The 12,651-nt window shown below is 33.8% G+C and overlaps 1 protein-coding gene across 2 annotated transcripts in view; it reads right to left on the bottom strand.

Annotated features, from left to right (window-relative positions):
• Positions 1–12,651, bottom strand: part of SOS1 (SOS Ras/Rac guanine nucleotide exchange factor 1) — a 162,486-nt gene that overhangs the window by 15,281 nt on the left and 134,554 nt on the right. For both annotated transcript variants that reach the window (XM_003339775.4, XM_056793255.1), the window contains exons 12-17: positions 12,358–12,480; positions 11,961–12,064; positions 10,936–11,158; positions 8,801–8,920; positions 5,296–5,458; positions 3,211–3,328 (exon numbers count right to left, since the gene is read on the bottom strand). In XM_003339775.4, the coding sequence (XP_003339823.2) occupies positions 3,211–3,328; positions 5,296–5,458; positions 8,801–8,920; positions 10,936–11,158; positions 11,961–12,064; positions 12,358–12,480 (851 nt within the window). The remainder of the gene's footprint in view (positions 1–3,210; positions 3,329–5,295; positions 5,459–8,800; positions 8,921–10,935; positions 11,159–11,960; positions 12,065–12,357; positions 12,481–12,651) is intronic.

The raw sequence follows: 12,651 nt of genomic DNA, 5'->3' as shown, positions 1-12,651 counted from the left end.
TATCCACAAAAAGACTATGCAATGTATAGAGTATAGAATAGAACATATAAGTAGGACAGTAACAAAGTGATAATCCTGTCCAATAGACTTAACTTAAACTCAACATGTCGAAAATAGAATTTAGATCCTTGATTTACAAACCCTACTCCCTTCCAAACTTCGCTATTTCAAACTTCATCTTTACAACATCTCTCAAATGCCCCATTCTCTCATCTGACACTGCTGTCCTTCTAGGGAGGGTCCTAATCATCTCACACCTGGATTACTATACTAGCCTGCTGGAGGGTCTGCTTGCTAATAGTCACTGCTCATTCCAATCCAGGCTTCATTCAGTTACTAAAGCACAGGATGACTATGTTACCTCCCTATTCAAAAAAGCTCAAAGAGCTTCCTGTCACCTCTAGGATTAAATATAAAATCCTCTGTTTGGCATTCAAAGCCCTTTATAACCTAATCCCCTCCCTGCATGCCAGGCTTCTTATACCTTAAACATTCCTACACCTCTACCCCCCCTCCCTCCCACTACTCCATCTATTTATTCTTGGCATTTTCATTGGCCATGAAACTCTTCCATTCCTGGAATGTTCTTCCTCTTCAGCTCTGCCTCCTGGCTTCCTTTAAATCCCAGCTTCTACTGAAAGTCTTTCTTAATTCCCTTTCATTTTAGCTCCTTTCCTCTGTTGATTATCTCTGGTTTCTCACAAAAGTAGCTTGTAGGTACATTTTGTTTGCATGTTGTCCCTCCCATTAAACTATGAGACCTTCAAGGCTAGGGACTGTCTTTTTTTGTATCTTTAGGTCAGCACAGTGCTTGGCAAATAGTAAGCACTTAATAAATGCTTTTTTGACTGACTAAAATTATAATCACTAAAAAAGAGAAAAAGATATGTAAGTTAGCCTTTTCCCAAACGGACCTAAATCTCATAGCAAGTTCACACTTGTTAATGTACCAACAGTTATGACAGCAAAGTCAAACAGTTTTGTTGCATCAAAAACCCATTACACTCTTTAACAGAAACAGTGGTTTTGTCAAAAGAGATAAGAATAATGCAAACTCTAAAACTCCTATTTTAAAACAGAAGATCTATAGATAGAAGTTTCCATGAGGACAGCTTAGGATATGGTTTACTGAACATAAAGGAAGGTTCCTGAATGGAAGGGGGACTTCAGCTATGCATGTGAAAAAAGCTCTTCCCCACTGCCTAGAGCAACATAAGCAGCCAAGGACTCAGATAAATCCAGGGATTCTTTCCTATATTCCACAGTCCTGGCAGAATGAGAGAGAGTATCTAGGAATGAAACATTGGGATTACCGCCTTGTTTCAAGCATTGGGTCAAGGCCTGGACCAGACAGGAGGAATGGAAGGAATGGGGGATCGATCTGGAGGATTATGGAAAAATTCATCAACAGAATTAGAAACTTCTGGGTTGATTGGGAGAATGGTGGTTATCTGTCCCAGATATGTAGGCCTAGATGGAGAATTTGTCTTTGAGAAGAAGTGAATTCAGTTTAAGCTGAATGGAGTCTGAGATGCTGGGAAAAAATCTGGGTAAAGATGTCTGTCCAGAAATTATGGCTGCCAGATGAAAATGAGGGAGAAAGAAAAGGAATGGTCAAAGACATAGGAAGAGAACCAGGACACCATAATGTCAGTGAAGTTAGATGGGGAAAGGCTTGAAGAAACAAAAGGTATTCAGAATTATCAGATACTAAGAGAGGGTGAAGGAGAAGTGCTAAGGACTATTGCTACTTGATTATTAAATGGTCATTGATAGCCATTTCCTAACAGAAAAATGATCAAAGGATATGAACAAATAGTTCTTTAAAAATGAATTATAAAGTATTCACATGTGAGAGAATGCTCTAAAACACTAATAGTAAGAGAAATGCAAATCAAAACCTCGAGGTTTGGCAAAAATGACAGAAATGATAATACTCAAAAGTTGTGGAATGATAGGAACACAAATAAATTGCTGATGGAGCTGTGAAATGGTAAAACCATTTTAGAAAGTAATTTAGAATTATGCAAATAGAGTAATTAATATGTCCATATTCTTGGAGCCACAACTCCATGAAAGGGCTTATACCCCAAGGAAACTACTGATAAGAATGAAGTCCTCACATACACAGAATTGGAAATAAAGTAGATGTCCACCATATGGGGGATGGCTAAACAAATTGTGATGAAGGAATGTAGTATTGCTGTGTTGTAAAAAATGAAGTGTGTGATAAATACAGAGAAGCATGGGAAGACTTATATGAACTAATGCAGAACAAAATAGATAGTTCCAAGATAATATACATAAGGGCTATAACAATGTAAACAGAATGAACAATTACATTCCAAAAAACCCAAAGGAAAGAAACAAACTAAAGATCAAGCATGACTTAAATAAAGTACTATAAGAAATAACCCCCAATTTATTCCTTTGTGGAAGTCTCTGGTATTACACATTACAAATGTTTTTATACTTTTTCAACATATTGATCAGTTGTGCTGGTTTTTTTCTTTAAAAAAAAAAAAGAATGCTATCTATTATATGGGATAGCTCTCTGGGTAGGGGAGGGAAAGGGATCCTGGGCATAACTATGATGATGTAAGAATAGAACACACCAATAAAAAAAAATTTTTTTTTAAAAGAAGAGATCTTTTAGAGAGGAGTTTTGAGAATGGTGGCAATATTGATTATGGTAAGGCCAGATCACAGATTCTCAGTTCAAAGCCACCTTGGAAGGCCAGCTGGTACAAAAGCCTTCATTCAACAGAAGAAATAGAGGCTCAGAGAAATAAGCTAATTTGTCCAAAGTCACATAGTTCATAAATGGCAGACCTGGAAATTGAACCAAAGTCCTTTTATTCCAAATTCAAGAAATATTCCATTTTGTCATGCTACCAGAACAGATCACAGAAGGTAGGACAAGAAAAAGATAAGTAGTCAGTATAAACTGCTATTTTGGGAAGTTAGGCAGTAAAATAAAAAGGAATTATCATAGTTTTAAGATGGCTCTAAACATATCAATATAAAGAAGAGGGCCAGGAGAAGACTGAATATATAAGATAAACTAATATATATATATAGCTCTCAAAAAAAGAGATCTTAAATATATTCTGCTGTTTCTTATATGTCTTATCATTTTTTTCAAAATACAAATCCTACGTTGTCTAAAACCATATCAATCATTTAATTAAAAAGAAAGTTAGTACTTACCAAAGAAAGGCACACATGGTGGATTAATAGACCTGAGTTTTGCCAAATATTTTTTATAATGATCTTCACTTAGTTCATGAGCTTCCTCTAAAATTTTCTTTTGGCGACTTGGAATTTGCTGTAAGAAATAAATCTATGAAGCTCATGGTCACACATGAATTTACAAGTTTTGTCAAAAATACAGGAAGGTGAATAATATTGTTCTTGTATAAAAGTCTGGGCAAGATAAAAAAACAACACATTTAACATCTCATATGAAATTAGTGGATATTGTACAAGTGCTGCACTGGGAATATATATACATATATAAAACACACCCAACACACCCTCCTGGGCAAACAATGTTTCATAGTCTTAGGTACCATCTACCCCTTCCAAACTAAACTTTGAAAAATGAGTAGATCAATGAATGTAAAAAACATTTATTGAGCACTTACTATGAGCCAATTATTTTTCTAAGGACTGGGAAGACAAAGCAAAAATACAAGACAGTCCCTGCCCTCAAAGATTCAATCTAATGAGATAGAGAGTCAGTGTTTCTGTCTCGATTCTTTCCAAACTTTGCTGAATTTTTCTAGATCCTTCCTTTTCAATATATAAGAAAAGGGAACACTGATCTTAAAACAATAACAAAACTAGATCTTAAAACAGATGTTCTAAGAAAAGATGACAATTTAAGGACCCTTTCAGTAAGATGGAGAGAATGGGGAGGAAGAAAGCCATATAGGTAGCCCTTCCAGTAATATATAGAATCACAGCCTAAGTTGAAAGGGACCTGAGAGTCTGACAAAATCCAATTAATCCCTGAACAAGAATTTTCTCTAACAGTAACACATCAATAAATGGTCATCTAGCTTTCGTCAAAAGATTTCGAGTGAGGAGAAATCACTAACTCCCATAGTGACACATTTTATTTTTGGATAACATTTATCTTTTAGGAAGTCTTAGTTCTGCTCTTGGAGACCAAGCAGAGCAAGTCTCATTTCATCCATCCATCTATCTCTCTGTCTGTCTGTCTTTCTTTTAAAACCCTTACCTTCTGTATTAGAAATGATGCTAAGCATCATTTCCAAGGCAGAAGAGTGGTAAGGACTAGGTAACTGGGGTTAAGTGTTTGAATCCAGGATATCCCATCTCTAGACCTGGCATTCTATCCACTGGGTTACTTAGCTGCCCTCTCATATCTTTTCTAAGGGATAGTGCTTGAAATTCTTGAAGTCAGTCATTTTATTTCCTCTCCTAAGCTTTCTCTTTTCTAGGTTTTTGTAAAAATGAAATTAGTTGATCCTTATGCATCTACAATAGTTTCTTTTTGATAACAACATTCTTTCTCTTCTAGGAATTTTGTGTCTTCAGGAATTCATTCTTGAGTAATTTCTACCCTTCTGTGCTGACATATTTTATAGAATTTTGATCCAGGGAATCCTATCTATACTTTCCCTTAAATGCTTCAAAGTGTTTAGAGTAAAGTTATGGGAGATTCTCTGGGTTTGTTCCTCCTGCAGTATAAGAATATTGCAGTTTCCCCAGAGACTATTATTAGCCCAGTTATTTAAGAGAGTTTGAGAGAAAAATGAAATTTGCACATTAATAGATCACAGTGTGGACCAAAGATGGGAAATGCTTAGAAAGAGGTGCAACGCACAGATGGAGTTATGGGCACGACAGCAAAGCAGTTACTCAGGAGTGAGGCCCGTGGCACGTTTCTCTTAGACAGAACAAGAGCAGTTGTGGCATCTGCACCCCTGAGGTGCTGTTTTCCTTTTTCTGGTTACATTCTCCAATGCCAGAGAGTAAGTATTTTTTGCATGGGGTTAAGGGATATAGAGATGAAAAGACATCATTAGGGTCAACACATGCTGCAAGCCTGAAGATGCTTCTTCTGAGCCATTCTTGCTCACATGAGATGCTTGTCTGTGCACTGTGACAATCTCTTTTCATGTGTCAGATTGAGATATTTAAGATCATATTCTGAATTCACTGTTGAAAGGTTTAGATAAATGCACTTTAAAACTAAAAGATGACTATTAGAATAGATAAAGTAGGGAATACATATCAATTTGAAAATGTTTTCTATAAATGTACCTCAAATGTGTGGTCCAGTCTATAAACAGGTGATGAGTTCATGGCACTGACAACTTCAAGTACACCATTAAAGTTGTTCAGTTCTTGAAAGACTTGAAGAATCTCAATTATTCGACTCACCACTGCTACTCTTTCTTCTAGGTTTTCTGCTTCCACGATACACCTGAGTATAGAAAGAATTTTTGTTTTTTTTTACCCTATAAAATCTTAAGTGGCAGTAATTGAAAGCTAGCATATAATCACTACAGGATACATTAAAAGGAGCTATCAAATCCAAATATTTCAATGGATCTGGAATTTCACTGATATTTTTTCCAGTGGTACAGATCACAATTCACTCCTATGTTCCTTTGTGGTCTTCTCCACTTCTTAATATAAAGCTTCCATAAAGGATCCAGCCAATTTATTGGAGGTCTTTGTGTAGGACTTTAACATTTTGCTAGTACCAGTATATCCATTTCTTATGCCTTGCTTTTGTTACATTTATCTTTCCATCATACAGTTCCTGAATGACACTGTTTATGTTTCTTCTTATGTGCAATCCATCTCTGGTAACCTTCTGTAGCTTAGTTGAGCCCACTAGGCAGGATCACAATTTTGATTCTTTGAAGGTCATGGTATCTTTTAATTTGCTACCAAATAGCATCCCCAAAAGAAGATGGTTAAAAGAATGGGTTTGGGGATCAGGGAACAGCTTAACTTCACTGAAAATGCTAAGCAATTTTCCAAATTCCATCTATCCTACTCTTTTTTTTGTTCACTGTGCACTTGTAGTACCTTGCCAAGTTAGATTCACTGATAAACTATATCCACTTGGCTTCTTCAACCCTGCATGCCGTAATTTGAGTAATAAGATAGTCTTCATTCACTTTCTGTCCCTTCCCTGATAACCTGTCCACCTACATAGACTGGTAAAGCAATTTCTTTTGAGTGGTCATGAATTATCTTGAGAAGGTTCTGTAAGTAAATTGAGGTTTGATATATTCTGAATTATATTATCCACCTCATTGTTTTCAGGGAACCCTTCTTTGGATTCTGCACTGGATATCCTTTATGAGAAAACTGAGCATTTTTGGAAAGCACTAATTTGCTTGATATGGATAAAAACCTATTGAAAAAAATTCTCTTTTGGTTATAGCAGCTAAAGAATATATGGATAGAAGATACTTCAATGGAGTTCAATTAAGGCTGCATTTTGCTCCATGAAGTAAAAAACTATGTTCTTATATCATTTAAAAAAGAATGGAATCTTGTATCTTTCTCAGTCAGTTTGGAAACTAAAAAGATAGAGCTTGCTATAGAAAAGTTATTTTTTCTCATATAAATCCTGTTCATTATTCACATCATGACCTCTAATCTTTCAACCCATGAGTGCTCTTTCATTCCTGAAACTAGCTATATTACTCTCCTCCTCTCCTCCATTTTGAGTCCTTGGTGAAGCAGTTCAACTTGACACTTTCCTCTTCTCTTGAGTTCTTTAAACTCTCATCATATTGCTGATCTTTCCTTGTCAAGGTTCAGTTTTGTATCATTCTCACCATCCACTGCCTTTGCTTCTAATACTGAAGGTGGAAAAAAATCATAAAACCAAGCTGATAATTATATTATCCAGAATATGTCTACTGCAAATTTGTTCATTGGACTCTCACTGGTGCAAGGAAATTTTTTTAACATCTTCCTAATGAACTCATTATTGCATTCTCTACAATAGGTCTTATTTTTATTTCCAACTTTTTGTTATTTAAAAATAGAACTAGTATAAAACACTAAATATGCATATTTAAAGTAGTGTAATAAATTTGAAAATTAATTTGAAATGTTACCTGCTACATTAAAGAATGATGAAGCATATCAACAAATATTAAAAATCCCTTTGAGGGCTTTGAAAGAATGCATGCCCTTTGATCCAACAATACCACTACTAGATCTGTACCCCAAAGAGATAAGAAAAAAAAGGGGTATACAAAAATATTCATAGCTGCAATCTTTGTGGTGGCAAAAAAATTGGAAAATGAGGGGGTGTCCCTTGATTGGAGCATGGCTGAACAAATTACGGTATTTGATGGTGATGGAATACTCTTGTGCTATTAGGAATGATGAACTTTTGATTTCTATATGAGCTAGAAAGACCCCCTTATCCTGATGTGGAGTGAAATGAGCAGAACCAGGAGAACATTGTACAAAAGAAATGGAAACATTGTGGGAGGATCAAGTGACTTTGCTACTAGTAGCAATACAATGCTCCAGAACAATCTTGAGGGACTTATAAGAAAGAACGCTATCCACATCCAGAGAAAAGACTATGGGAGAAAGAACTATGGGAGTAGAAACACAGAAGAAAAACATAATTTATCACTTGTTTATATGGGTATAGGATTTGGGGATTTGGTTTTAAAAGATTGCTCTATTACAAAAATGAATAATATGGAAATAGATATCAAGTGATAACACATGTAAAACCCAGTGGAATTGTCAGTTCTGGGATGGGGAAGGGTAAAGGTGAGGAAGAGATTATGAATCATGTAACCATGGAAAAATATTTAAAATTAAATAAATTAAAAAATAAAAATAAAGAATCCTTTGAACTTGAAGCTACCCAAGTTATAACTGCTTTATATTATCAAACTAAAGATATAGTAAACTTAAAACTCTAATCAGGAGACTTTCTAATTATATAAAATTCTGAATATGAATTTAGTAAAGTGGAAAGAGCACGGGACCTGGAGTCAGACCTGAATTTGATCCTTTCTCTATGACTGATCAAAGCACAGACTGCCAAGATATGTACTTCATGATTTTCAAAAATAATGATAATACTTATTTTCACAGGGTTGTTATGAAGAAAGTATTTTGTAAACTGTAAAGTACCATATTCATGTATGCTAGCATTCATTGGTCTGGCAATCATGGATGATTAACAAGGACCATATATTTATATCTTTTACATATTTTTTCTTGATGAAGTTTCCTCAAACCCAAAATTACAACAGAATAGATCTCTACTCAGTAAGTTGAACCCTTTTTAAAGCAAATAACTGATGTTATGATATGCCTTTAACATCAAAATTTTCTCTATAATGCATGCTAAAATTTGTTATTTTTTGCTTTATACACAATAAACCAGGAGTAGGCATTTAAAGAATCAATAAACCTGAATTCTGTATTCACATCATGCCAGGGATTAAGAATTATTAATGCATAAGTAGGGGAAAAGTCAAGTTTTTTCCCCTCAGAAAACTCCCTCAGTTCTTTATTTATACCTTGTCACAGGCTTCAATTCATCTTTTACTAAAAAATGTCTTTGCCCCAAAAAATTACTATATGAACTATAGAAATCTATTCATCCATTATCCTCTAACTATTCTTTAAAGAACACTGGACAAGTGGCTCTGTAATGATGATTTTCATAAACTTTGGCTAATACAGAATACCAAAAGTTTCAGATTCTAAAGATAAGTTTAACTCAATGGGCTATGAGAATAAAGAAAGATTTCAAATAACTTACTTTTCAAACCACAAAGTTAGATTAGTTGTGTGGCGGATCATTTTCAAAAGGTTAGGAGAATTAATTTCTTTGTCTTCTTTTGTCCATACGCTTCCAACTAATTCTGATGGCTGTACAGCTCTAAAAACATAACAGATATATTCTAATTACATACATATTCTTTTAAAAAACATAGTAAAAAAAGCATTTATTAGGCATCTGGTATCCTAGAAAGGTACCTTTTACAAGTCAGTCAGTAATAAGCATTTTTTAAGTGCTTACTAAAGAACAATGATAGTTCTTGTCCTCAAGGAGTTCAGTCTAATTTAATGGGGGAAACAATATGTAAACAACTATGTACTAATAAGAAATAGATAAAATAAATTGGAGATGATCTCAGAAGGGAATTCCAAATATCTGGAACAAGTAGGAATGGAGTTCTGTGATATAGTTGCCTTTTTATAGTAATATGTAGAAAAGATTATCTTGATAAATATAGTGAATTTATGACAATTTGATACATGCTTGTTATAGAATTTCAACTTTTGAACTGGTGCTTGAATTAGAAATGAAACCCCTTCAAAGAACTATAAAATGTTACTTTATGATAACAGACCAGTTTGAAGATTTCCATTTTATAGTAAAATAAGTAGATAAGACTTGGTAGAGTAACATTCTGATGTTCTCAGATATTAAGTTGCGATTTATAAACAGTCAAAATTAGTTGCAAAAGACATAGGAAATGAATAAAACAATTTTTATGCCTGTTATTCAAAAAACACCAATTTCTGATGGAAAAGCATAGCTGGCCATGGTTTTAAAGAGAGACGTAGTCAAGACATTTACTGATCAGGTGAAAGGTGAGAGGAAGAAGATGGGGTAGAGTTGTAAAGCTTATTTCAGAGTTAAGTCAATATGGATAAATTCTGGCATTGTATGGGTATACCATGTTTCATAATAGTTTTGTTGGCTAATAAATAATAAATAAGTTGGAAGTTATTCCTCTTCATGTTCTGAGCTTGGAGATATTGAAGAAAGGAATGGAAGAGTATAAGGTAGTGCTGCTATTTTAGAGCAGTCTCTTCATAAACACCGTTTTTACATACTTATAAAGTTATGGGAAGAAACATCAAGATTTACCTTCCACCGATGTATATTAACGCAATAAAATGCCTTCAGTAATTATAAAATGTTTAGAATTTTGACATTATGCCAGACACTTTGAATTAAAATCATCATGAATCTGGAATCCTGTTTTATGACTTGTCACATAGGAGACTATAAATAACCAAGATGACTTTTTTAAAAGTCCAACTGCTATTCCCTATGGGGATATAAGATGACCCAATATAAATAACAAAATTTGAAATTTTCTAGATACAAATTCAGGTTGTGATGTATATTTAATATATTCTATAGGTTGATTCTTATTTTAATGCTAATTGTAGCAGCTATGGCTAAGAGGCAGCAGAGGTTTCCTTAAGCTGATGTTTAAGCTACAAGATTCCAAACACAACATTTCAAGTGATTGATGATTTTATAAGGGGGAAAAAAAACAAACAAAAAAATTCCCACAACACTCCTTCCGCTGAAGTTTGTGAGAAGCACTCCATAAATTGCCATGCCAAAAATGTATATTACCTAGTGGCCAACTTTCTGGTGATCAGCCTCCCCAATTTTAACTGGGACAGTTCATTGTCCAGTTCATATTCAAAGCAATAACTAATAGAAGAAAATCCTGTTGCTGCTATTAAAAATGTTTTCATCTATCAGTCTGTCAGCAAAAGTTGCTGAATTCTGTTAGTGCTGGCTTGATTGCTGACATACCTGGTGAATAAGTGGAGGAGGACTTAAAAAAAAAAAGAGACTCCACAATCTAGAATGACCTAATAAATGTGAACAATTTGACAAATTTAAGTTATGAAACATAAAATTTCAGATGGCTTTTTAAAAAGGAATTTTTTATTTCACTTTAGTGTAATCTTATTAACAAAAGAAAATCATGATCAATTTAAATTTCTTATATGCAATAATTTCTGCCACAACAGAAAAACAAACAAATAACCTGTAATAAGGGTGATTTATTGCTTAAAAATATCTTAACAAATGTGGAATTATTTTGCATAAAAATCAGTTTTATTTGTTAAATTGCATACCGGTAGAGATCTGATTCAAGTAAAGTGAGCTGTCGAGCAATTTCTATTGGGTGCAAGGTGAGCAGGTCAAAAGTCTCTGTGTGTCCAGGTCTGCTTATATGCCACTCAACTGCAGGAGGTGAACTTTCAAATGTTATATTATGTCCTGGCCCATTATCTCTTGCCATTTTTTTCCGTTGGATGATTTTAGTGATAGATTCAACCCATTTCTTCATTGCTTTGCCTAAAATGTATTAAATTTTTAAAAATTATATATTAAAAAAATAAAAAATCATAGTTGAATTCCATTCAGTTTTTTACTGTGTTAAAATTTCTGGAAAGAAAGTACCATTATGTAACACATTATAGATGGAAACCCAGAATCACTAACAAGATGAAAAGTCTTTACAAAACAATAGATTTCTTTTCAGGGTAAAATGATTAAATTAACATACTGTCCTCCCCCCCCCCCCCATCAGAAAGAACATGAGTTCACCACAAACAAGGAAATGGCACATTTATTACTCTTGGTTATTTTAGACTCTTCTTACACAAGAAAACTCAGATGTATGGAATATGATTGTAATTATGTTAAAGATTAATAGTATATGCATATTTTATCATTTGATATGTTATCAACTGATAAATTATCATATCATTTTTATGAAATGAGGAAACGAGGGAGGGTTGATATCCCCAGGAAAGATCAGAGCTACAGTACTTCCAGTTCCTTCACAGAAAACATTACCATCCAACTGGATAATATTTCTGATTTTGCTTGTCTTAAAGACATGTTTATTTCAATGTTAAAACAACTGGATCATAGTAAATTTAAATAAAAAGCTGATTAGTAGAATTTGAAAAAATTAAATTTATTATAGAATGTTTGTAGACTAATAACCTGATGAATTTATTTACTGTTAAATCAGTTGAGGCAGTTTGTTGGCATATCTATAATTATATTAGTCCTTGATTATCAAGTATTACTGACTATATAACTAATATATTTATTACAGTACTAAAAAGATAAAACACAATAAACATACCCCTTACTGTTCCAATAAATTCTTCTAATCGTTGCAAAAGATCTGTATCTCTTTCAAAATCATAGAAGTGGTGTTCTACCCAATGTCGACATACATTTAGCACTCTGTGGCATAAAAAAAAAAAGATGAGTGAATTATAGGAACCTAAATTTGCCTTTATATATTTGTTAGAGAGCACTAAATGAAAAATCAACCCAAGTCAAAAGGTCAATTTCCTATAGTACCTTTAATTAGAGGCTGCTCAAAGACTTACAGATAACTGAGAGGTAGTGTGCTGTAATAGATAATGCATGAGATCTGGAATTAGGAAGATGTGAGTGTGAATTATGCATCAGATCCTGCAAAATGGAGATAATAACAGTACCCCTACATCATATTCTTTTCCATTAATACTCACCGGAGTTGAACAGGCTGTATGTATTCTTTTCTAAATCGTTTTAGTTCTACACTAAGGGGTTGATCTCCATTCTCCATAGCAATTCTATCAGCCTCTGTTGGCTCAGGTTCTGGAATTTCAAACCTGGTACAGAAAGAGACAAATTGCTAATTATATATTTATTACAGTTACAACCCTTTTGTGCTATTTCAATTTTCTCAGAGGAATCTAATAAAAATTATTTAACTGAAATGAACAAGTTTTATTTCAAGTGCATTTACTTGCAATGTTTTAATAATCTTTGTATTTTATAGT

Source organism: Monodelphis domestica, chromosome 1 (genome assembly GCF_027887165.1).
Source record: "Monodelphis domestica isolate mMonDom1 chromosome 1, mMonDom1.pri, whole genome shotgun sequence".
Taxonomy (NCBI): Eukaryota; Metazoa; Chordata; class Mammalia; order Didelphimorphia; family Didelphidae; genus Monodelphis; species Monodelphis domestica.
The sequence above is the reverse complement of the archived record's forward strand: the minus strand, read 5'-3'. Positions and strand labels throughout refer to the sequence as shown.